Here is a 27390-nt window from a genome sequence, read left to right as displayed (position 1 = left end):
CCCACTTGCCTAGAGCCCGTGCTCCACAACAAGAGAAGCCACTGCAATGAGAAGCCTGCACACCACAACAAAAAGTAGCCCCACTCGCCGCAACTAGGGAAAGCCCACACGCAGCAACGAAGACCCAACGCAGCCAAAAAAAAAAAAAGACATAATGTTGCTCCAAAGAAGCCAGACTGAAAAAAGAAAAGAAAGAAAGAAAGAAAGAAAGAAAGAAAATACTGTATGAGTTCATTTATTTCACGCTTAAAGCCAGGCAAAACTGAATTACATTGTTTAGGTATACATGCCTAGGATGTTAAACTATAAACAAAACAAGAAAATGAGCACCATGAAAGTCAACATAATGGTTACCTTTTGCAAAGGGTGGGGAAGGGAACAGTGATTAGAAGAAAGCATGATGGGGGACTTCCCTGGCAGTCCAGTGGTTAAGACTCCGTGCTTCAAATGCTGGAGGTGCAGGTTTGATCCCTGGTGGGGGAACTAAGATCCCACATGACACGTGGCATGGCCAAAAAATTTAAAAAATAATAATAATTTAAAAAATTAAATTAAAAAGGCATGATGGGGACTTCTGTTTCCATTGCCATAATATTTCTATTCTATTCCAATGTTGGTTACATAAGCATTCACTATGTGATAATTAGCTGAGCCATACATTTTGTTTGGGCATTTATCTATACGTGTTTTATATCTGAAACAATTTATTAAATTAACCTAGAGTAGTTTCTGTGTATGATTTTTTAAAAAAGACCTATTCTTCTATACAATGGAGAAAAGACAGCCTCTTCAATAAGTGGTGCTGGGAAAACTGGACAGCTACATGTAAAAGAATGAAATAAGAACACTCCCTAAGACCATACACAAAAATAAACTCAAAATGGATTAAAGACCTAAATGTAAGGCCAGACACTATCAAACTCTTAGAGGAAAACATAGGCAGAACACTCTATGACATAAATCACAGCAAGATCCTTTTTGACCCACCTCCTAGAGAAGTGGAAATAAAAACAAGAATAAACAAATGGGACCTAATGAAACTTAAAAGCTTTTGCACAGCAAAGGAAACCATAAACAAGATGAAAAGGCAACCCTCAGAATGGGAGAAAATATTTGCAAATGAAGCAACTGACAAAGGATTAATCTCCAAAATTTACAAGCAGCTCATGCAGCTCAATATCAAAAAAAACAAACAACCCAAACCAAAAATGGGCAGAAGACCTTAATAGACATTTCTCCAAAGAAGATATACAGATTGCCAACAAACCCATGAAAGAATGCTCAACATCACTAATCATTAGAGAAATGCAAATCAAAACTACCATGAGGTATCACCTCACACTAGTCAGAATGGCCACCATCAAAAAATCTACAAACAGTAAATGCTGGAGAGGGTGTGGAGAAAAGGGAACCCTCTTGCACTGCTGGTGGGAATGTAAATTGATACAGCCACTATGGAGAACAGTATGGAGGTTCCTTAAAAAACCAAAAATAGAACTACCATACGACCCAGCAATCCCACTACTGGGCATATACCCTGAGAAAACCATAATTCAAAAAGAGTCATGTACCACAATGTTCACTGCAGCTCTATTTACAATAGCCAGGACATGGAAGCAACCTAAGTGTCCATCAACAGATGAATGGATAAAGAAGATGTGGCACATACATACAATGGAATATTACTCAGCCATCAAAAGAAACGAAATTGAGTTATTTGTAGTGAGGTGGATGGACCCAGACTCTGTCATACAGAGTGAAGTAAATCAGAAAGAGAAAAACAAATACCATATGCTAACACATATATATGGAATCTAAAAAAAAAAAAAAGGTTATGAAGAACCTAGGGGCAGGAGAGGAATAAAGATGAAGATGTAGAGAATGGACTTGAGGACATGGCGAGGGGACAGGGGAAGCTGGGACGAAGTGAGAGAGTGGCATGATGGACATACATACACTACCAAATGTAAAATAGACAGAGGGAAGCAGCCGCATAGCACAGGGAGATCAGCTAGGTGCTTTGTGACAACGTAGAGGGGTGGGATGGAGAGGGTGGGAGGCAGATGCAAGAGGGAGGAGATATGGGGATATATGTATATGTATAGCTGATTCAGTTTGTTATAAAGCAGAAACTAACATACCATTGTAAAGCAATTATACTCCAATAAAGATGTTTTTAAAAAAAAGACCTATTCAGAATAACACAAGAATTAGCCCATGGTTCAATACCGCAAATAAGATACAACTTCAGATTCATGTGTACTATAGAATTTTTCTCACTTTCATAAACAGATACAAAAATATGATAGCATAATGTATTAACAATCATAATTACATATTATTATTAATTAATGACATATCCACCACTGTTAAAGATCACTTGTTTTCATTTGCCAGTGCCCCAGTCTTTTCCACAGGTACTATTTCTCCCATCTCACCTCTTCAATGGGTAGGTCCTGGAGCTGTGGTAAGGAGCAAGACAGGATTCCAATAAGGAAAGGAGTAGGTGAGCACACAATGTCGATCATAGATGCTGGCAGGACTGGGATGTAGGTATGCTGCCAGGTGAATGGATACAGTGTGGCAACCACAGCATGGCCACATTTTGACAGGGTGCTAGCCAGAGGAGAAAGCAAACGGTGTCATATAAAGAACAACAATGGAGGGCATTTCAGACATTACGTTACAGAATTACAAAAGTGATGCCAGTTAGTGATCATAGATTAACAATTCTGTGATTACTCATTAAATTTTAACATTTTATTTAAATTTTAACTTAATTTACTGAATATCTTTAATCTCAATCTAGCTGTTTCCCACAATTTATATTGCTAAAAGCTAGTGTGTACTTAGAAAAGCAATCCTAATTTTTAACAACAGTTTTAACAAAACACATTTTGAAGGTAAATTAATTGCAACCCCCAAAAGTCACTGTTATAGCCGAATGCAAATAGCTTTTGGATTATCCATGTCACTATAGCATTAGGTAACTGAGATCCTACCAAAGTGTTTTCTAATATGCCCGAATTTTAAAATAGTAAGAACAAGTAAAACAACAGGCTGAAGTGACGCATTTTACTTATTTCTCACCTTAGGCTGTTGGCAACAAAGATTATCCTCCGCTCCAAAAGGAGAGAGGCACAGACCCGAATGAGATGGCACACACTCAGGCACTTAAAGAGACATTCAAAATCAACATGTTCCAATCGGGAGTCCAGTGGTCGGCACAGTTCAATTGACTGAAATGCAAAATTTGAATCAGGGGAGCTGAGGTGGGGAAACAATCCCTAATGACAATACTAATGGATCCTGTCATTCTTTTACAGGTTAAATTCAAGAGAGAGGGTCTGCTACAAAGAGTTTGTGAAGCTGCCTACGCTAATGCCAAGACTTAATACCTTACTTTTGGGCTGTAAATTTCTGGTGAAATCTTTCATCCCACTGGACAATAGTATGTATGTATAATCTTCATTTATCACACTGAAATAGATATTATGCAGGGGCTCAATCTACAAATGATAGAAAACCTCTGGTTCCTGGGTCTAGGATCAACTATCTCACAGATCAACTGGATGTTTCTCCAGTGCTTTTGTGACCAAAACATATTCTGTGCAGTTCATGAAAAAGAGAAAACTATCCTGTAAGGTTTCTATCAGGTAAGGCCTACTAGTGTAAGGCCTGCTTTTTGGCAGCTATCAAACCTTTTCAAAATGAACTAACTTACCCCATCTCCAGCCCCAGGGAGGTAGCTCTTTACTGTGATGGTGCGTCCAGGAGCTGGGAAAGGAGCTTCCATGACACTTCGCATAAATGGGTAAACCAAAGCTGGAGACATTTCTCTTCTCTTTTCTACTTCATCTAGAATCTACATACACACAAAAGATTTTTTTTTTAATTAGGGACTCAGTTCAAAAACATAAAAGAATCCTATTGAAGGAACTGCCAAACTGGGTGCACAAACTTGAAAATAATACCAACAGATTTTAAGACAGATAAGCTTCTGCAACGAATAAAAGTTCATTAAAGGCATCATTTCTGTTAGAGGTACCTTTAAATCTCCAAGAAAAGTTACTAAAATAAATCAACTTAATTTTAGAAGAGAAGCCCCTTTTTATATCACTAAGGCAGGGGCAAAGAAGGTGACACAATAATACCCTGCAGTTTGGTGTCTGGGAAAGACATGAGACAAGATAAACTTCAGGCAATGTTTTGCTTTAAGCTGGGAGGTTTAGCAAACCAAAATGAGGATGACGGGGCAACATCATCTGGATTAGAGGTCTAAATTTAAGCCTTCAAACCCGTAGCTCTAATCTACTAATGGGAAACCCTTTCTAAAGTACTATGTTAAAGTCTATGCCACTTAACATTGCCTAGTGAAGTCATCAGAAACAAAAACTCACTCAGAGCTCAGAAAGGACACCACTTTTCATAGGGCCCATTCTCCACTCACCTTTGAAAAAAGGTTGAAGCAGCCTAGGCGACTGACCATGCAGTATACCTCAGGGAGTCGCTTTCCTTTGCCTTCTGGCTAAAAAAAAACCAACAACAACAAAGCAAAAATTAAGCAGCACGAGTCTTTACTTATTTGGACTATTAATACTTCTTAATACTCCTTAGTATAGAGTAGGAACCAAAGCTCTCATTCTCAATGAACACTGAAAGATGAGAAAATGCTAAAAAAAAAAAAAATGATAGCATGATTTATTCCAGTTTAGTGACGGCATATAAGCAAGAAGTAACTCAGAGCTCCCTCAATTGGCTCACTGTACTCCATTCCTCAAATATAACCAGACTGACTTCAGCTACAATGTCAGTGCTTTCTTCATCTATTACAAACAAACAAATAAATAAAATAAATCCATACCGTTTCTATTATGGAACACTCTGTGGCTGACCTCCACCTTGCTCTTACTGTTTAAAGCTAACATAGCTTCGGGACTTCCCTGGTGGTCCAGTGGTAAAGAATCCTCCTTCCAGTGCAGGGGACTCGGGTTCAATCCCTGCTCAGGGAACTAAGATCCCACATGCCGCAGGGCAACTAAGCCCGTGAGCCACAACTACTGAGCTCACGCGTCTCAACTAGAGAGCCTGCGTGCCGCAAACTACAGAGCCCACACGCTCTGGAGCCCGTGAGCCACAACTAGAGAGAGAAAACCCGCACGTTACAACTAGAGAGAAACCCGTGTGCCACAACTAGAGAAAAGCCCGCATGCCACAACTAAGATCCTGTGTGTCGCAACTAAGATCCTGCGTGCTGCAACTAAGACCCACCGCAGCCAAAAAAATAAAGAAAATAAATAAAATAAAAATATAAAGCTTAACTAGCTTCTTTATAATACACAGATCACTGAGTAGCCCCCAAACTCATCTAGAGATCGTGTTTCTGAAGTTCCTAGTCTGACTCTTTTGTTCCTCTACCAAAGCTGCCTGTAGCACAAGTCTGGGACTTACCAAGAGCTTCTTACAGTAACCAAACCACCGGCTCCCATCTTCACCAGTTAAGACAAAGGAGAACGTTTCACTGAAAAAAACAGTCAATAGTTTGAGATCCAAACAACTGCTTATGACATTCCTCGGAACAAGCAATTAAAAATTAGAGTCCAACAGCAGTCATTTTGTGATGTAAGAGGAGGCAGCAATATTATATTTATTGCAAGTCACATTCCTCCTGAGGGAGAATGTCCAGCCCTTGAGAATATCTTGCTTTGTACTGGAGTGAGAGAATAGAATGTGATGAGCTGTTGATGCCGCTGCCTCCTTTTACTTTCTTATTTATTTAGTCCAGCTATTAATCAAGCCTATTTTCCTTTTGCTGAATGTCCAGTTTAGTCAAATATATAGGTAAACTATAAAGAATTCTGATAAGCTATTCTTCCCTTCCAAATTCTTCTATTTAGTTCTGAGAGGTCATATGGAACTGTGATAGGGAAAAGTTTATATCCTTAATACATAAAAATTATTAGGAAAATTACCATCTCATTAGAAACACTGGCAAAAAATATGCATAGATAATTTACAAAATGAAGACCTAGAGATGCCCAAGAAATAAATTCATTAACAATCAAAAGAAATTCAAATCTGAACAACATATACATATGTCTATATTTGGCCACGAATAAAGATTGGAAGGGAACATCTCAAAACATTTACAGTGCTTATCTCTGAGTAACCAGAATGCCAGTGATTTTTAATTTCTGCTTTTTATTTACTCCTCTGTATTTTTCAGACATTCTAGAATAAACACACATAACTCTTGGGGAAAGCCAACCATGGAGCGGCCAGGCCAATAAGAAAGAAGCCGCCTATGCAATTAGTACAACTGACAGCACAAAAGCTTCAGGGTTGATGGCTCAGAGATGAGAGCGGCGATCAGGCTAAACTGGTTAGGAGAGACAGGAGCATAGTCTGGAGGCAACGTGGGGTGGAAGGGCACAGCTACTTAGGCAACAGCTGAGGCTGTCTTCCAGCAGGTCATTGGCATGTGATATGGTTCACATAATCACGCTTTTCAGCCTAAATACATGATTCAATAATTACAGTTTTGAACAAAGCACTTATCTATTTATAAGCAGGATATAATTTTATTATATTATATATGGCTTATTAATTGAAAATAGTAATTTCCTCTAGATACTGGGAAGCAATTTCTTATAATTCCCTTCTCAATATACTTACACCTTCCAAACTACAGCCCCCTCTTCGTACAAGTTCGACAGGGAACATACAATCTGGGCTATGGCTTCTTCTAACAACTTGAAGGAGATAACAAGATGCAGACATTGCCATGTTTTATCTCTGTTTCTCAGTCCCTAAGTTCAAGTCTTTTTTTCCTTTTCTGTCCACTTGGTGGCATTTCTGATTATATGTAAAGTGGAACTTTTTTTCCTGCAGAACTGGCAAATTGAAGAGACTCTCAAACTTGTTTTCCCTTTGACACTGTGTTTTTCTTTTTTGAGCCCCACATAGGAAATGTCCTAATTGTTTCTTCCTTTCCTCCCACTGCATCCTTGATCTGCCACAGAGTCCACATAGCTTCACTGCTGACTCTATCTGTTTCTCAAAGATTCTGGTTCTACTTTTGCTCGTCCAACAAATAGAAATCAGATAAAGTAGTCTATTTACCTCTTGAGTTCTGAGGTTGGCACCCAGTCCTTTGAATCAGGAAAACAAAATTTTGGGATAACTTTGAGCCTGTCTTCAGTGTCTCTGGATTGCTTACAGCCATGATCACCCTGAAAAAAAATAACACTGTAAATGACTAATAGTCTATGTAAGTGGAGTATAGAAATAAACTCAGCCTGGTCTTAGGAAAAGAGGTCTCTGATAAGTCTAGGTAGGTGTCTCAGAGTGGTTCTGTGCTATTTAATAAAACAGGAAGGCCAAGACTGGTAATCACTGAAAACATACTGAGAACTGAGTTTCTAAGGAAAAAGAATTCTGTTTTACATAGAGAGGGTACTTATGGACATCCTATAATCTGATGTAAGAGAAATGACTGAAAACAGTTTCTTAGCTAGAGGAAGAATCTTAATTCAGAATTAACATACTAGTGAGAATATTTTTATGAATCATGGGACATAAAATAAATGAAAATCTATTCTACAATATACTGATAGCAAAAACCTAGTTAGCTCAAGACACTCTCTGATCAATAATCCAAGATGTTTTGAAAAGGCAGGTGAACGTTACTTAGAAAAGATACTATTTTTAGAATCCACCCCATATATATAATCATTTCCCTTAGCATATAATCTTTGCTACCTAATTATGGGTTTGCAACTTCCTGTAAGATTTTAGCATGGAAGACCTTTTGTGCAAGTCTGGTATTGTACTTTAAAGGACAGTCTAAATTTAGTTAAACCAAAAGACATTTTAAAATTAGTACAAAAACAAGCAGATAAGTCTAATTACCATATTGCCTTCATGTAACTAATACCAATGATCTATCCTTTAATTGCTAGAACAAAACATGCAGCCATTCTGGGTCACTTAGAGATTAAGCCCTTAAGAAACGGGAAAGCATTCTAACAAAATTTTAGTTGTGTCATATTCTATTATTTTTATACTGTTAAATGATTCACAATCATCTTCATTCAAGGTTTTCCACATCAGAATCAAGAAGGGCTCAGGCAGCTCTTTCCCTCCCAGACTTATAGATGCCTAATGCACAATAACGCCAAGTAACTTGCTTAGAGACATCCTTGAATTACTGTCAGAGTCAACTGGATCCTCATCTGGTTCCAAACCCATAATTCAGGCTGTGCTGAAAACAGGTTCAACCTCAAGATTTCTCTTTGCAAATGTAAGACTGATGAACAACAGAGAAAAAAATTAAGCTTCTCTTTATGGGAAATTTGATTCCTCGACTATCTATTTTAGACTTTTACAGTACTGTATTACTAAAGAGTGCAGTGACACTGTGCTCTCAGGCCACACTGAGGAATTTTATAAGAAATTAAACATTGATTTATTTACAGCAGGAATGTTGGTGAGGACTTTCTTAAAAAATGAGAACCCATGCAGGAAATGTCTCAGATTTCTGTTAAGTTGTGCTTCATTAGCTTTTCTTATTTTTATTTATTTATTTTTTGGCTGCGTTGGGTCTTCGTTGCTGCTCATGGGCTTTCCCTAGTTGCGGCGAGCGGGGGCTACTCTTTGTTGCGGTGTGCAGGCTTCTCATTGCGGTGGCTTCTCTTGTTGTGGCGTATGGGCTCTAGGCGTGCGGGTTTCAGTAGTTGTGGCTCGAGGGCTCTAGAGCACAGGCTCAGTAGTTGTGGCGCACGGGCTTAGTTGCTCCGCGGCATGTGGGATCTTCCAGGACCAGGGCTCGAACCTGTGTCCCCTGCATTGGTAGGAGGATTCTTAACCGCTGCACCACCAGGGAAGCCCTTCACTAGCTTTTCTAGTGAAACATGAAACTCAGGGTTTAAACCCAAAGTCCTAAAGTTCCTGAGCAGATAATGAGAGAAGTGGTCCAAGTAGTAAGCTGGAGTGTGAGTAAATGTCCCTGTTTAAAGGGATTACTCCTTCCCAAGCTACATAATTTGCAGAGCACAGTGCAAGATGAAAAACTGTGAGCCCCTTGTTCAAAAAGCAGGAAAAAAACAATGTAAAATGAAATATAAAACTTGTTACTTTCTTCTGTGGTTTCTTTCTCAGCCTGCAATGGGGTTTTTGATTTTCTGCTTAATGGCATGCTCCCTCAGGAACGAGGATCCTGGGGACAAGTGCAGACTCTCACAGGTGCCCAGGGACCCTGGCCTGCAATCTGGTGCCCAAGTGGCCCACCAGCTGCTGGGTTTCCCCTCGGGCCAGCTGCAGGACTGAAACTCTGTGTCCTGACTAGGGGTGGGAAAGTTGAGCCAAGGACTTCCCTTCCCATGGGCCCACTACTCCAATCCGCAGCAGCTAGGCGACCCTCAAGGGGTTGTAGCCTCCACATGGGGACGTGCTTAGTACTTGGATTGGGGTGGTGAAAAGGCTTGCCCCCCCAGGCCACCCACTGAACACAGGGGCAATGCCCAGGGTAGGGAAGGATCTACCATGTGTTGCTTAAGACACTTTGGCGTTAATGCTTGCCTGATCCTGACCCCCTCCATGCCCGTGCAGAGGGTGGCAGCAGTCACTGAGTGAGGATTGAAAGGGGGAAGCCAGACAGGGCCTGGGGAACCAAGGGGTAGGAGTGAGGACAACTGGAGAACCCATCCTGGAGAGGTGACAGCATACATGAGCCAAGGCTTTAAGACCTTGGCACGTGCCCCACTGTCTCATCAGATCTCACTCCTCACTTACAAAACACAGATTCAAATATAAAATTATTGGGGCTTCCCTGGTGGCGCAGTGGTTGAGAGTCCGCCTGCCGATGCAGGGGAGGCGGGTTCGTGCCCCGGTCCGGGAAGATCCCACATGCCGCGGAGCGGCTGGGCCCGTGAGCCATGGCCGCTGAGCCTGCACGTCCAGAGCCTGTGCTCCGCAACGGGAGAGGCCACAACGGTGAGAGGCCCGCGTACCGTAAAAAATAAAATAAAATAAAAATAAAAAAATAAAATTATTAAGAACTTCAACAGTGACTGCGGAGCAGGGTGCAGGGCCCTTGTAAGTGAGGGGCCTTGTGTGACTGCACTGGTCACGTGCCCATGAAGTCAGTCCTGCTCCTTACTCAGCTTCAGCCAATTCATGCCACTTAGGAATGTAGGCTGAATGTTGGCAGTCTTTCTAGTTTCTCAGGAGAAAGCAGAAATACAGATTTTTATGTGAAATATGACTTTTAAACAAAAAATTGACAACAAAACTTTTATTATTTTATCACTGTGCAAACCCAAAAAACATACCTGTGGGCTAAATATGCTCAGAGGCCATCAGTTTGTTAAGCCCTGATGTAATGATTATGCTCTTTGTATTTACTGCCACAAAGCTCAGAGCCACATTTGGGGTCTATTTTGTAAGCTCTGTGAGGGCAGGGACCAAGAAGATCTATTTCAGTTGTATTCCCAGCACCTAATCTTGGCAAATAGTAGGTATTTATGAAATATTGATTAAATAAATGAATGAATTATTTTGTGAAAAAGGCAGAGTAAATGAAATAATACTGTTAATAACAGTTACCATTTATCAAGTGTTACTATGTGCAAGGAACTGGATTAAGTACGTTACATACATTATCTCATTAAATCCTCACTAATAGGGAATAACATTACATAGTGCTTACTGTATGCTAGACACTGTTCTAAGTGCCTTATATTAATTAGAATTAGTTCATTTAATCCTCACCACAACTCCACGGGGGTAGACACTATGAAGATTATCCCCCTTTGACCAATGAAGAAAATGAGGCACAGAGCAGTTCAACTGGTCCAAGTCACAGAGCTAATAAGTGGCAAATGCAGATAGTTGGCTCCCAGTCCATGCTCTGAACTGCTACCCTACTCTGCCACATTTATCACTCCCCTCATTAAGGATGAGAAAATTGAGGCTCTGTAACTTGCTAAAGGTCACTTAGTAAATAGCAGAACAAAAGATAAAAGCCCAACTTGAATAACGAGCTTTAATTCCCCCTTGGTTGCAGCCCATGCCTGACACGAGGTATCATTAGAGTGCACTGGATCCTACAAGAAGTACAGTATTAGTAAAAGCTAACTGAGACAATAGTAAACAAGAAGAGAGGGAATAAATACACAGAGACACAGAACCGTTCCTGGATGCCTCATAGCCTCCATGCACTTACCTTGCTAGGGAATTGTTGTATGACCTGGGGAATGTAGCTTATTTCTGATGGCTTCTTCTGTAGAGACACCACCACAAAAAGTTCAAACAGCTGCTGCTCCTGTAATTCAATTAGATCCCGCTCTAAGGTCTGGTAGTGAGGATTCCTCTTGGAAGGTTGCTGCAGTTGCGCTATGCGCTTGTAGCGACCTGCGATGAGATTACGGAGTCTTGTTTTCCTTTATAGCCCTATCTTCCCTCTAGCATCCAGAGGTCATGACCCACGCAGGACTAATCTTCACTCAGTCGTTGCTAATGAATGTTGACTAACCAATGTCTGCCACCCAGACATACTTGTTAGGGCTATGACACACTTGGAGGACAAGTGCAGATTCTCACAAGCACCTGGGGGCCCTGCAGTGGGACCGATGTTCTGTGTCCCAACCGAAACCTATGTATGTCCCAACACATACTCTGTGCCATCCCATCTTTCATGGCATGACGCCAGGATACACAGAAAAGGTCAGGTAAAAGCACTGGCCTGACAAAAGATGCCATTTTGGGGACCATGAAATCTTAGGTGGGGGAAAAGATCTGATAAAAGAACTGAAGTCCTATAGAAGGTAAGTTCCTAAAGAGACAAGTTTGATCAAGTTAAAACAAAAACTATCCTCACATTAAAGAAATGTTCTTTTCCCTTTTCTCCTTGGCATATATTACTAATAATGGACATATACTTATATCAATAAATGGTGCTAAATGCAAGAGAGAAAAATGACATGTAAGAAGGTATCCATTAGCAGACTGTTTCTCAAAAGAAAGAATTCATAGAAGCATACTATGTAAACAGTATGAGCAATCCCACCAAAAAGTGGATACCATTTATCCTTTATTCTCATTTATCTCTAAATTCTGAATAAGTTGGGGTAGTCTCCACTAGGGGACATGCAGTACTTGCAGAAGAAATAGTCTAAGCATCCCAGAGATTTGCTTATGTGTCATTCTGAGCCAATGATGGAAAGACTCATCCACTAACTGTTTTGCTTTTCTTTTGAGATATGATGCATTCTGCCCCCAAAGAAGTTACAAGGTAGATCAAAATATTAAGAACACTTAAAAAATAATTTTGGAGTGCCTCTCCAAAATTATCCGGTACATTTAGTGCTCTAGGCAAACCTTCCTTACTCCAAACTCCAAAGGGCTCAGTTCAAGTCAAGAAAATTTTAGGGCCTGTTTCTCAGTAGCAACAGAACAAAATTAATCATCTTTACACATCCAAGCTGAACCTGATGATGACTTAAGTTTCACCTTCAGTCAGCCTACAGAATCAAACACCTGAAGCAATTTAGGCTACTGGTAGGAGCACATGATTATTAATCATAAGATCAGAGTATCTGACCTGGAACTGCCCTGTACTCAGCTTTGATAATTCAGGTCTCCTATTTTTTCCATGCTTCAGTTAAACAGAAATTATATAATTTGCTGTGAAGATCCATTAGATGAAGGATACAGAGCACTATGACTGCTTGAACAAATACAGCCAAAAAAGCACAGCATCTTCTATATTCTAACAGAAAGTAAATGGCACAATAATTTAGAATATAAATACCTATGAATAAGAAACAGATCAGTGTTTCCTGTCCCAATGTCAGAGATATCTAAGATACTCAAATGAATGACTATGAAAAAATCAGATATTTAATGCAAAGTATTTGCCTCAGAGAATGACTCACATACTGTTTTGGCTGCTGCACATATGTCTGAACGTGCAGCTCTGCCGCTCCCCTCTTAAGATGGAAGAACATTCCATCTTAAGAACTACACTGGTCTGCCTCCCTCTACCATGGGAGATTTTTAATGCTGTCAAACATCTGACAGTGTACTGTTTAGTTCCCCAAATGTCAACAGGTTCTTATAATGAAGAAATCACCGACAAAGTAAAACTTCGTGTAGAAAAAACATGCTTAATCACAAAGGCAGGTGCCACTCCACCTACAACCAGGATCATCACGCGAAAGGGAGCAGCCCCACTGACTCACTCACTCTTTGGCAGATACTCGGCATCACTTTCGTACCCACAGGTTTCACCTGAAAAGAAAGAGTTTCCATTTGTACTGTCCAGCAAGAACAGGCAGAACACGAGGACAAAAACAACGTAAAAGCTCCACAGACCTGGGGACTTACTTGGAGTAAGGAATAATTAAGGAGGCTGAGCCTTTCTCCAAACCACTTAGCTGTATCAGGGCAGGACAGGCGCAAAAAAGAATAAAAGGCTCAGAGAAGAAACTATTCCATTCCATCTTCTTCCCACACCCACCTCCCTCCTCAGTTCCCCTCTCATCTCTAATTCTAGAAATTAACAGCAGTTCAGACTAGTTTTAGAAAGCCTTGATCAGAGTGGATTTTATTTCTACCTTCATATCATTGTCTTTATATTCCCAAATAAGGTATCAAAGGTAAAACACCAACCTGGCTAAACAAAAATCTCAATACGGAACAAACTGTGAATTTAGATTAACAGGAAAATGTGAGGCTAAGAAAGATTACCAAATAAGTTTATGAAGTAATATTTATGATGCCTTTATGATGCCTCTAAGCCACCTCTAATGCCAAACTAAACTGAACTTTACTCTGAATTCTTATAGTACTCAAACGGCTTTGAACTGCTCTTATTTTCCACAATAGGATTTTAAGTATCTTGAGGCTAAGATACTTTTAGCCTGTTTCTAGAAGGGAATGTTCTGTACAATACTAGGCACATTGTCAATTTACAAAAAAAAAAAAAGAAAGAAAGAGAACAACCAAAACACAAAACAAAACATCGTGAACAGGTGAATGAAAAATTTTTAAATTAAGTCTGAAAAGTTAAAGCAAAATTTTAAAATACAAAGAAAGGGAAAAAATTTTAATATATCAGGAAAAACAAGGACTAGGAGTATAAATGAAAAATGTATGGAAGTTTGTATAAAAATGTAAAATTTCTAATCTAATAAAAAATCATTAGTAAATTCAAAGGTAAATAAAATGGGGGAATATTTGAAATCCACATTGCAGACGCAAGGCTAAGTTTCTTAATATTTAAATAGCTGTTACAAATGAATAAGTAAAAACACAGCACAACAAAAAAAATGAATAAAAGAGTAGGAAAAGACAATTTATAGAAAAAGACTGATAACTATTGATAAACATAACTGTCCAAATTCATAATTAATAAAATAAATTTAATAACTTAAAACAATAAGTAAGATACACTTTTCAAACATGATACTGGCAAAAAATAAAAAGCTCTAATAAAACACAGTATTAATGAAGATTATGAGGAAAAAACCATTTTCAAAAGCTCTTCATAGAAATATAAAGCTGTTTTGTTTTTTTTTTTTGCGGTACGCGGACGTCTCATTGTGGTGGCCTCTCCTGTTGCAGAGCACAGGCTCTGGACGCACAGGCCCAGCGGCCATGGCTCACGGGCCCAGCCGCTCCACAGCAATGTGGGATCTTCCCGGACCAGGCCACGAACCCGTGTCCCCTGCATCGGCAGGCGGACTCTCAACCACTGCGCCACCAGGGAAGCCCAAAGCTGTTTTTTTTTAAGTTGTTAAAATCTATTTGTGAGACAATTTGTCAGCAGTTATAAAAATTTTAATTTATGTGTTCTTTAAAGTATGTGTTCTTTGATTAAGTACACTGCTAGGAACTTATTCTACAGATGTATTCTTACCAACATACAAAAAAATATATAAACAAAAAATATATATTACAGCACTGTTTGAAGAAAAAAATCTATATCTATATATCTACCTATCTATTTATAAAACTTAATTATCCACAGGTTAAATAAAATGTTAGAAACAGCCAAAATGTCTACCAGCTAAATAAAACTCTTTTACATCTATACCAAGAAATACAGTACAGCTATGTGGATCTCTATGTGTTGATACCAAAAGAGCTCCAAAGTATATTAATTATATATTTTTTAAAACAGCAAGATATACAAAGTCTGAATAGTATAAAAGTATTTGGGGAGAAAAAATATTTGCATGTGCATAAGATTTTCTGGGATTAGTAGGAGGAGGTTTGGGAAACTTTGGCTTTCCGTTTTATGTTATTTTATATTATTGTAATTTCTTGCTGTGCTCATTTTAATTTTGTAATAAGGAGGAAGAGAACATAAAAAAAATACTGTCTCTTCACTAGATATGTGGGAAAGGTACACAAGACATGTTACAGAAAAAGCAGGTATTTAAATATTGTGTACTGTACAGGTTTTATAACTTCAAACTAATTACAATGACAAAAAGTATACTGGGGCTATAAAATATTGTTCAGTATGAAAGAACAAACACTGTGAGCTCCTGAGTCCTATTTGTATCCTTAGCACCAAGCACCTCTTGGGAGCCCATGAAGTGTTTGGAAAGACAAAAAAAAAAGAAAGAGGGAAGGGAGGAAAGGTAATTTACCTGGAAAAGACCTTACAAAAGATCATTTAAATGGCTTTAACATATTCACATCTATGGGTTTTGACGATCTGCATTCCAAGACACTGAATGAAGGTTAAGGGGTTTATAAGCCAATAGGAAAATCTGCTGAGAATCTGTAGGGATCAAAAAAGTACTAGGTTGTCCCTTTTTAAAATGTGACTTCAACACACAAAATTATAATTTTGAAGAAGGACAACAAATCATTTTGTGATACCTGATAACTGAGAGTTAAGAACTGTTTAGGTTGCAACAGATTCGGTAAAACCTAGCATGTACTGGCAGAGTAGGTAAATATAATCATCTGGTTCTATGAGGCATTGCTGATATACAGACAAAAGCTTAAGGAGGTAAACAAAAATCTGAGAACTGTGACTACTGAGCCAGGAGATCCTCAGGCATGAGAGAAATTCCTCGGGTCCACTGAAGGAGTTGGCCACAGAGACTGAGTAAATGCATATTTCCTTTGAGCCACGCAAAAGAAAAATCTGTAGGGACTACTCCTTTTTGTGTGTGAATGTGTTAGAAGTTGGCAGTTTATGCTCTTGAATTTTTTCTTTTCAATAATGATACAGTGAAAAAAAGGATTTGGCTCTTCAAAAACTTTTCTTGGAGCCAAATTTACTAAAATGTTCCTAATCCATAAAGCATTCAAATAAAATAAGAGATCGGTGATCATCTACCTAGGGTGGCATATCTGGTGAATACAGTTATCAATAGAGTGCTGTTAATACGGGAAAATGATAATGTTTTCTAAGAATTTGTCCTGGTTCCAGTGTCTTGATATTTCACAAAATTTGCAATTTATAATTTATTTCCTTATCTATAAAACAATAATATTTGCTACATGCCGTTATTTAGAAAAACAATCGTAATAGAGAAGAATAAGACTTTGTGGTATCATGTTCCTTGATTCAAATTGATGCTTCCTCCTCTGGCTCAGCTTCTTCCTCTGTAAAATTAGGACAGTCCCTACCTCCCAGTGTGGTCATACGTTATACACCAGATAAAGTACATAAAGAAACTATTACTTCATTCAGTAAATGGTAGCTATTATTATTAACAATAACCAGAAGTATTTCTTCTACAGAAGAGAAGGCTGAAATGTTGTAATAATTGCTTTTGAAAATATGAAAACTCACATTTAAAATGGTGATGAGATGATTTTAATCATCACGAAGTAAGAAGAAAGAGTCTTGAATTATTGAATGGGGAAGTTTATTTTCACATAGTAATTGTTAGAATGAAGAAGAGATTTTCAATGGAAATGAAGAAATTTCTGTCTTTGGAAGTCTGCAAAAATATGAAATATTCTTTTCTGGTATGACTTGGCTGTTGCTTCTCACTTATGAATCTCACAGACAAAAATTGCTAAGCTCTACACATCCTTTGCCAGACAACCAAGTTAAAGTTGTAAAGAAGATTCTACAATAATAATTCACTATAGATGTTGAAAGTTTCTTAAGACAATCTAAGTTTTATCTAGGCATCTGAAGAATAAAACTACTGAACTTATTAGATGACTATAGGTTGAATACCACATACATTCAGTATATATATACTTAATATTTTCATTTCGACACTGAGAGAGTCTATACTGACAAAAGACTGTAAATCAAAGTAGTACTACATAATAAGGATGCAACCTGTCCATGAAAATTAGTCTCATTGGTTTATAACTATTTTTTAATTTATTTACTTATTCATCCAATACTTATTACTTGGTACAGAACTAAACAAAAGGGATTTGAGGAAGAACAAGAAATAATCCCTTAGCCTAAAGAAGTTTTATGTTTAAGTGGGATAGACAGGAAAGTAAACCAAAAATTATAATTCACATCAAACATTAAATTATTTAATGATTTGCCCCTCATATGCTAACAGCTATGGACAGTTGGAACAATTCTTACCTTTAGAGGGAGGTACATCTTTTCCAGTGTAAGGGTGTAACTTTACCCTCTTCTTCCCTCTCTTAGATTCAAATATATCATCTATTTTCAATACAAGCTGAAAAAAGACCAGAAAAGTACAAGCTAAAACAAACACCAACAAGTTTTGCAGCTTGATGTTAACTTATTAGTGATTCTCGTTCAGAGAAAGATCCATTTTATAAATAAAAACCTTTACATTTTTCAATTTTGAATCTAAAATTATCTTTAGTAAGATGATATGCTATTCTAATACATACTCCATTTAACATGGGTAAGAGAAGTGGGAAAGGATATTTCCTTTCCAGAGGAAGTTTAGCACAGGTTCTTAGAGAGATTGCTTGTCATTCCATGTCACAACATGCAGGAAATCTGGCTACTGCACTCCATATATTGACCAAGCCTTACCAATGGACTCAAGTTTTTGCGAGCCCAGAGTAGGAAGTGGGATATTTACTCACTTGTAAGGCAGGGTGAGGCACAGTTATGTCTGCTCCCAGGAATTTTTGCAAAGAGAGGATAATCACGCTTAGAAAGCTTTAGTCAAAAGGAATACTCCTTTGCTACTGGGAGCACTAATATTATAATTTATTTTGGAAACATGTCATAAAAATAGGAGATTCTCAAATATGCCCAAGTACAAAACAATGTTCCATTTAATATGCATTATTCATTAAAATTCTTTCTTTGCTTCTGGGAAGTGTGTATAAAAGAGACAGACAGACAGACTGGGCTTAAAAAAGAGAAAAGAATTAAAGCTGATCAACAGCCACTTTTAAAAGGAGAAATTGATTAGTTTTTCTATGTATATTTTTCTTAAAATTCCAAACTTTTTCTTAACTATCAATATTGATTTAACATATTTAATGCCCAGAATTACAGTTGTTAGGAACATTATATAATATGATAACCAACAAAGTTGCTTGAGAAAAATGTTCTTGTTTTTTCCTTTGTCCTTGTTTCTCTAGCAATCCTGGCAATCCATAGGCAGTGAATCAGTCCACTGCAAGAAAAATAACATGTGAGAAACATGTGCTTCCAATATGCAGATTATTCCCACATTTTTGGATGAGTTTATTCTTTTAAAGATTTTCATAGCTATAATTCAAGTGAAAAGTTACCAATATTCTTAAATATTAGCATTATTAAAGAAAATAAGAGAATCCAATATAAAAAGGTATTGCTAGGGGCTATAGGAAAGATGTATGGAGTAAACATGTATTTTGGATACATAAGGACCAAAAATAGTAGAATTATTAATGTGTATTTGAAAAGTATACTTAAAAGTATACTCAAATGTTATAAAGAAAAGGGAACTATCTATTCTAGAAATATGAGATAAAGTAACAAAATTTAAATTTTGATTATGAGCTAGGAGCCTATAATTACCTTCTAGTTACAGGAAATACTGTAGAATAGTTTTCCTAAGAAATGATGGAAACCATATTGCTGTACACACTTGACACAAACAATATAAAACATTAGGAAATCTACTCTAGCAAACAATCCCACACAGATTGCCACAGTAGAGAAAGAAAGGAAGGGTAGGGAAGAGGCATATGGACTAGATCAGTTACTTTCAAACTATGAAACCAGTTTCCCTTCCAGAGATAGCTCTAGTCATCAAAGAGGAAATAAGTGAAAACTGCTTTCCTCATGGAATGTTGTTCCCGAAGATAGTCCAAAACCAAAATTTGTATTGCAAATGAAACATCCTAAAAGAATTTAATCCAAGGAGGGTCACAGGTAGAAATGCTAACAGTCTGTTCCTGCCTGACAATCAAGAATTCATCACCATTTTTCTCTTCCCCACTTCTCAAGAAAACCTTTGGGAAAATATCCAAACAGGAAAAGTTGGATCATCTCACCTATAATCAGAAAGAGAACAGACTTTGAGTACTCAAGGGATCCACAGTACATAAAATACTGAGGCATGAAATCAAAAGCACTGCAAATATCCTTGGGTCTCATTAAATTCCACAATCCATAATTTCTAAATATTTGTTAATGCTATTCCAAGAACCACACCTTAAATACAATTCCTTATGTGTTTGTGTTCTAGCCCCTGTGAATGCATGATCTGCTGTTTCTGGAACATGTGGGAGGCTGCTTTGTTGTGCCAGCAATTCTTTTTTTTTTTTTTTTTTGGAAGTATAGTTGATTTACAATGCGGTGTTAGTTCCTGGTGTACAGGAAAGTGATTGTTATGCATTATATATACATACATCCTGGAAATTCTTTAAACCTCTGATTTTTAAGTAGTCCTCACCATACACAGGAGAATAAACACCTAAAGATTTTTTTTTCCAGAGAGATCAGTTTAGTGCTTTAAAAAAAACTCTGTGTCTTTAGCACTTCACATATTAAAGAGGGAGGGGCAGGAAATGGATCAGAAGAATTAAAGTAACTGTGGAACAGAATATTTCCCAAGGAACCAATCAGCAGTTACTACACCAAGAAACAGCTATGACTTTTGTTCAGTGTTAAAATCAGGTACAGAAATCATGTGCTAAATGAATATAGCTAATTCAGATGGGATTAAAGACAGGAATACTATTTAAATGATTTTATTTCTGCATAGTAATCCTGAAAACATTCTGAATTACAGAACAAAATAACATAAACAGTTTTTAAATATTTTCATGTAATTTCTTAAATGTCTCTCTTAAAAAAATATATATTACAAATAATCCAAATTTCTTTATTTTGGTTCAGTGGCTGTCACTGAGATGATTTACAGACTTATTGCCTTTTCTCCCTTGAGAGAGAAGTCATTTATTTAATATAATTGGCAAAAATTTCTTTTCCCAAGTAATAGTAAAATTTCTTTTTTCCTTCCTTTGAGTGGACATTTTTGGCATATACTTTGTCATTACTGAAAATTTGTAAACTCAGGCACAAAACTGAATTAACTTTGGCTGTTATACAAATAAGTGAGAACAACACTGATGCCAGCTTACTAGAAGGTCCTTTTACATGAGGTTCTAGGGCTTCCTTCACACCGGCAGCTGATTTTAATGAGAACTAAGGTAACTAGAGCGAAGCCCTCCATCTAAAATCAATTTTCCAAATCCACACACACACACACAAACCTTGGCAAAAGCCATTCATGCATTTTTCTTGCATGAGCAAAAACTTAGCTTAAGGCTGCTTTCCAAATCTTCTAATTCCAGTAGGTCAGTTCTAACCTATTATTCGTTTCAGTCTAAAGTTTATTTATTCGCATTTGTGGAAATGCTGAAGTAAGAGTTGAAGAATCAAAGTACTGGAGTTCTTACCCTTGGAAGATTTTTCCTTTTCCTGTTTGCAACTTCTCCAGCTCGGAAAAGCTTCCATTCAGTTAAAGTGACAGGCAATGTGGTATCCTTTGTGAGCTTTGGCCATAAATAAACTTGTGAGTTCTTCGGTTCCATAGTCTTCCGGTGAAGTAACTGAGGTTTGGGAGGAAGCTAAAACAGAAGAGGTACTGCTAAGGTAAGATCATCTAGGTAATGCCTGTGTTCTCAAAGTCAAAGCTATCCCCCCAAAATATTTATCTTTCCTTTAAAATCATCTAAAAGAGGACACCGTAATTTCTTTTTCACTGTTTGTAAAGAAGTTTCTTGGGTTTCTAATCCAAGTTCTTCTACAACAGTGTAATCAAATTTCCAGAAAACAACAGCTCAGAGTCCTCATTAACTCAAGGCAGCCTTTGCTTTCAGGGCTGGTGAGTGCTTGCAGGGACCAGACAGGTAATTTAGGCCACAGGTTGATGTGAGACTATTACAGTGCTGTGGTAACTATAGTGAACTAAAAGGTTTATGGTCTGTCTAAAGGTGTTTGTATTCAAGTCTTCTCAAGCGCTAAGAAAACAAACAAAAACCCCTCCCCAAAACCAAAAAAAAAGTTTTGTGCTGCTCCCCCCAAAATAAAACAAAGAACAATAAACCAACATTTCAGTGCCTCTTAGTTTTGGACCTAGTTAAACCATTTTAACCTTTTTGTAGGATCATAAATAAGATTCTAATATTTTCTTATTTCTCTGGTTATACCTTGTGTGCTTTGAAAGCACTTTTAGGGGGTGGTAGCTTCCATGTTGAAAGAGACCTCCACATGGGCAAAGGCTGCACTGGAATATCTTCATATGGATTTTCTTTGGTGGGATCTTGAAAAATAATGAAAAAAAAAAGCTTAGAGGAACATAATTAAATGGGAACACACTGACTACACTTAAAAGGAAAAGAAAGCAAAAACTGACTAAATATGTTCAGCTTTCTACTCTACATTGCTGTAGGGATGTAGGTCTCAAAATCAATGGTACTTTAAGCTCACAAACCACTCAGGCGTCCAACCAACCTCAAAGAATTCTCAAAATACCATACTACACACATCTACTTCTGAACGGAACAGTCCAATAAACTAGTTGTAAAATCCATTAGAGAATTAAGGAATTTATACAACAAAGGTTTCAATATTAGAAAGGAAAATCTAGAGCAAGACATGCTTGATTGTAAAAGAAAATAACATACTCTAGTTAAGAGCTCCACCAACTACATACTCACTAAATTTAATTGCAAAGTTTGTGGACACCTACATATGATATCCTCATAGATATTGTCCTCAGACTGTGTGTAATAAAGTGCTGAGCCAGAATTTCTTCTAAGTTCTTCACGAATCTTCCGTGAGTTCTGATTTCGAAAGTGCTGAATGTCCTCAAATTCAAAGGATTTCCTTAAGAAAGGAGATACATTTTAAAGTTGTATCTTGTAAAACTCTAGTATTCTTTATATTGGTATGATAGACACAAATTGATAAGAAAAGGACTTAGTGTACAAAATTACAAAGGTGTTTTATCAGATACCTAAGAATAATAAATTAGGCTGATGCCCTAATACGCACCATGAGAAAACTGGAGGCTTTTAGCCAATTACATTCATGTTCTTCTTTGGGTACTTTATTAAATTCACTCTGTAATAAAAAGTGAGGCTAATGCCAGCATGTCCTAAATGAAGTAGAAGAAGGTACTTGCTTCCCTATACATTGTTCTTTTCTTTTTTGGCCGCACCGCATGACAGGTGGTATCTTAGTTCCCCAACCAGGGATCAAACCCATATCCCTTGCATTGGAAGCGCGGAGTCTTAATCACTGGACCGCCAGGGAAGTCCCCTATACATTTTTAAGGATATAAAATGGAAGTTTTTCTACAGTACTTATGTCAGTAGATTGTCCTGGATATTACCTATACTCCTACCGTTTCGCTTGTATGTATTTTCCCCTTGGGTTAATCAACATCTGTATAATCAAATTATAGGTGTAACCCACACATGGAAATGGAAATTGGTTTGAAAAGGAAACAGAAGCTCAATAGTTCTATAAGGAAAATACTTAAAATCATTACCTTTCAAATAAAAACATACCTTTTAGATCTCCCTCTGATTTTTCTGCCATAGTTCTTTGGTTCAGGTTCCTGAGAAGAGGCTAAAGAGGGCTCTGTACAAGAATTATTTTCACAGTATTTTCTGTCACAGTTTCTTTCTTTATATGGCATATCACCAGATTCAGATAAATATCTGAATGTCCTACGAGGTTTTGGCAAAGGATTTATAGAAGGTCCACATTCTTGTCCCTCAGGTTCAGAGTAAATGTTTTCTAAGCTCTTCGTTACTCCATGTGCACTATCCAGACCTCTGAAATTCAGTTCTTTTTCTGAAGAGTCACAATGTTCTAAAGCTAAATTTAAGACTTTATCTGGGGGAAATGCTTCTATTTTCTTCCACAATATCTGTGAGGTATAGAAATTTCCTGGAGGTAATGAAGTCTCTGGATCCAAAACTTCTTTCCAGCTTTCAGTTTGTTTGGCCCGAGAACATACCCAGTTGGATCCTGATTCATTTTTAAAGAAGTGTGTATCATCATACTCACGTCTCTCACTTTCATCCTCACTTCGATTGTGGCTTTTGGCATCTTCATTAATACCCTGATCAACGTTTTGAGAGTTGGTGACATCCAGTTTTTTGCTCTTTCCCTCAGCAACAGGATTTCTCTTAAGAAGAATCTCTTGATTACAGTTATTATATCTCACTCCAAAGTCCTTTGGATCGCACTTATCTGGATTAGATTTACCATTAGTTCTTCCTTCCCACTGAGAAATTTTTTGTTTGATGTTTTTGCAGTGGCTTCTTGACAGTGTATGAACAGCAGAACGAGAAAAACCAACATCCATGTTCCCAGTTGGGTGCATGACAAGTGATGAATTTTACTGAGGTTCCATTACAAGTAACTGTGAAATACTATATTCTTTATCCTGTCAGTTAGAATCCAAACAATTCCAGCATTTTCCTTTCATCTTTAACTTGAAAATTTTTTAAAAAGAAAAATTCTGATCATCAATCCTTGTTGAAAATGGCTACAACTTTATCTTGAATATCCTATTAAAATGAAATGAATATGTTAACACAGTTTTATAATTTCCTAATTTAAACTCCACTAAAACACTGCCCACCTATCCCTAAATAAGTCGCTAACATTTCATATGTAACGATGTACCTGTCATCCATTAAGCAATTCAACCTCATAAAGGCATTCCTAAGAGGGTGGTATAATATTACAGAGAAAATATTACTTAATGGTATTTCTCAAATTGTCTGCTTTAACATTCTGCACATTTAATTTCCTAAAGTTAAGTAGAATGAGGTTTTATAAGAGATTACACATAGTAGTATACAATATTATTTTGTGATAAATCAATTCTTTACAAAACCTTCTGTTAATGAAACAAGGACCAACAGAGTATTATAAAAAGCATACAGAAATACATCTCAAATAACCAAAATAACCAAACAACCAAAAAGTTTATGATTCATAAGTAATTTAAATAACCACAGAAACAAAAGTCAATATTTTTTACATGAACACATCAAAATCCAGAGGAAGAGCCAGTTAGTCTGGAAACACACCAATAGCTGATTTCCTTCTCCAGTGCTACATTGAGATAATATTAGCTCATCACATACCCTTATTTCAACTTTACTATTAGCAACACAGAATTCCATACACACCACTGTCACTAAAGACAATCCAAGGTGCCATTAACTATCAGTTACTTTGAAATGTAATAACCTATTTTGTCACTGACTGAATTTTCCACATCTCTGCCACCACACACTTGACCCAAATCAGCAAAAATACTTACAGTCACATCCCTTCCTTTCACATAGAGGCTTCACTCATTTAGGCCCATTAACTGTTTCCTCAAATGCAAAATTTGGCAGAGAACTTTTCCTGTCAACTGAGTAAAGACCTGATCTCAAGTTCTACTGTATACTGTTTAAAAATAGCAACTGATTCGATACTTCCTGAGAAAGGGGTCATCCTTCCTTGAGCTCTGTCTGTGTGTCCTTGATTAACAGGCAGGAAAATGTCTTGGCCCAGCTCTGTCAGTGTAGCTGACCAAAACTGATACATACACCACACACACACACAATTTATTCTAGGCAGAGCAACTGCTAGTCAGGACTACCATCAACTTTCAATTATTTCTTCAAGTTTGTAGGAAAACCAGGTTTGCTAGCAAATAAACTTTGATGAGGGTCTTATGCAAAGAAAATCACTCTAAAAAACCTTAAGAAATTGAACTCATGAGTGGAAAAAACAAAACAAAGCACCCAAAATATAAAAGCTGTTGGGCAGAACTCTTCACAAAAGACTAATGCATAGAATTTGAACATCCAATCAGCTTCTACTGCTCATTATTAAAACTCGGAAAATCCTTTATACTAGTTTCTGATGTTTACAGAGAATTCCTAAGGATTTTAAGGTGTCCTTTAGACTCAGGTTTTCTTCACTACAGACAAGATAGGAGTATTTTTCTCTCTCCTGGGAACCTAGTCAAGGTTTTTGGCAGTCCCAAACTCTTTCATTACTCTTCCCTTGTTAATGTGTTTTAAGTATGAAGGCGTCAAACTGAGAAGAAAAAGATGAAAATTGCTTGGGCTAAAAAAAAAAAAATGTTTAACTTGAAAAGAACTGGCAACAAATGGCTTAATCTGTGGAATTCACATACAAATATAAGTGATGTGTATTCATGGTGTTTCAGTGGCAAGAGAGTAGCATAGCAACATGACACTCCTTAAATCTAGGTAGGTATTATGAAGAGAAATGCTACTTTCTCCTAACTATGTATTAATACATTGCAGCTTTTAAAAAATGACAAATTATTTCAAAACTAAAAAGTTTTAATGCATTCTAATTAGATCAATGCCTATATTGATATTATAATCTGTCTTTATACATGATTGCACAGCTCCAATTTTTGCCAAATTAAACTCTTTATAATGTGGCTTGCCTATTCTTATACATAAGTTGTGATTCTGTCCTATCCAAAAAATAAGAATCACCAAACCAAGAGTTGCCTGTTTTTTCCTTACAGGCATCTCACATCTAACTGTCCTTTTAGTCTAATCAAATTGAGTCACTTTGCTACCCAGCACCTCCTCCCCTATGGCTCGCCTAGCCTGCAAGATTCTTTATATCCCATTCTTCACCTCTAGTTTCTTGCCTTGACCTCCACTATCAGTAGACATTCTAATCCCTATGTGCTGTTCAAGTCCTAGATCTCTCCAAGCTTCATCTTTTGAAAGCTCCCTAAAGCCAACTTATTCACATATTTGCCCCTAGACACTGCTTTCTGAGCCTTGCTTCAACAGTTCTCACAGAAACACAGATTGAGAAAATATAACAGTTTCAATAATTTTTAAAATTTTGTTTCTTCTCTTAATACTACAAAATGAGTCAAAAGCTTCTCCAACTATTAAAGACTATTAAGTCAGGCAGGACTCACACGAAGAGAAGCTACAGCTCACGATAACCACAATGGGCAACCTCAAGAGAAGAAACCAGCAACTCAGTTCCTCGGGTGGGCAAAAGAAGTGTAAATGTGAAAAACTAAGCATGATTTTAAAAGTATAATAAAACAGAATGCTTGGAGTAAAGGCTACTAATCAATTCTTTTTTCCTACTCTTTGTTCCCAAAGAGGTGGTTCTTAATCATGTCCTTTTGTTTTTACAGTAAGTCCTCCATATACAAATGAGTTCTGTTCTGAGAGCACATTCGTTAAGTACGATTTGTTCGTAAGTCCAGCAAAGTTAGCCTAGGTACCGGATTAACACAATTGGCTATATAGTACTGTAATAGGTTTATAATACTTTTCATACAAATAATGCATAAAAAACAAACAAAAACAAAAAATAAACATTTTTAATCTTACAATACAGTACCTTGAAAAGTACAGTAGTACAGTACAACAGCTGGCATACAGGGGCTGGCATCTAGTGAACAGGCAAGGAAAAGTTACTGACTGGAGGAAGGATAGGAGGTGGGAGATGCTAGTGGTGAAGGATCGTCAGCAACAGGAGACAGAAGGCAAACTACAAGTTCACTCACACCTGATGATGGTGGCACAGGTTCTGGTTCCTTGCTGGATTCAATTCTATCTACCCTCTTGAAAAAACAATCCAGTGATGTCTGGGTAGTAGCCCTTTTTTTCTTGTCATAGATGACACGGTAGCACTGGATTGCATTCTGAACGGCTGCTTCAACCTTTGTGTACTGTTCTATGTTCGGGTCCTGTGCCTCAAAAACTAACAGTGCCTCCTCAAATAAAGAAAATCCCCTTGCCATTTCCTGCATCATGAATCTCTTTGGTTCTTCAGTTACTTCTTCCTCCTCTTGTCTCTCTTCGTCCTTTCTCTGGGCCTCCAGTTCCTGGTCTTTTTAGCAGTACCAGCTAGATCACCACTGCTTTTAC

The 27390-nt window shown here is 37.4% G+C and overlaps 1 protein-coding gene across 3 annotated transcripts in view; it reads right to left on the bottom strand.

Annotated features, from left to right (window-relative positions):
• DENND2C (DENN domain containing 2C) overlaps positions 1-23825 on the bottom strand; it is a gene marked incomplete at both ends in the record, with an annotated part of 35687 nt that extends 11862 nt beyond the window's left edge. The window contains 13 exons of one of the 3 annotated variants that reach the window (XM_082832575.1): positions 2439-2616; positions 3091-3239; positions 3725-3865; positions 4451-4528; positions 5452-5521; positions 7123-7232; positions 11225-11412; positions 13246-13290; positions 17588-17684; positions 20884-21054; positions 21637-21749; positions 22179-22315; positions 23002-23825. In XM_082832575.1, coding sequence (XP_082688701.1) covers positions 2439-2616; positions 3091-3239; positions 3725-3865; positions 4451-4528; positions 5452-5521; positions 7123-7232; positions 11225-11412; positions 13246-13290; positions 17588-17684; positions 20884-21054; positions 21637-21749; positions 22179-22315; positions 23002-23825 — 2301 coding nt within the window. Of the gene's footprint in view, positions 1-2438; positions 2617-3090; positions 3240-3724; positions 3866-4450; positions 4529-5451; positions 5522-7122; positions 7233-11224; positions 11413-13241; positions 13291-17587; positions 17685-20883; positions 21055-21636; positions 21750-22178; positions 22316-23001 lie in introns of those variants that run through there. The other 2 variants (XM_082832576.1, XM_082832577.1) reach the window with 2 other exon arrangements.
• Positions 23826-27390: the final 3565 nt, after the last annotated feature.

This window comes from Leucopleurus acutus (assembly GCF_964270905.1).
Source record: "Leucopleurus acutus genome assembly, chromosome: 2".
NCBI lineage: Eukaryota > Metazoa > Chordata > Mammalia > Artiodactyla > Delphinidae > Leucopleurus > Leucopleurus acutus.
This window is presented reverse-complemented; position numbering and strand designations above follow the sequence as displayed.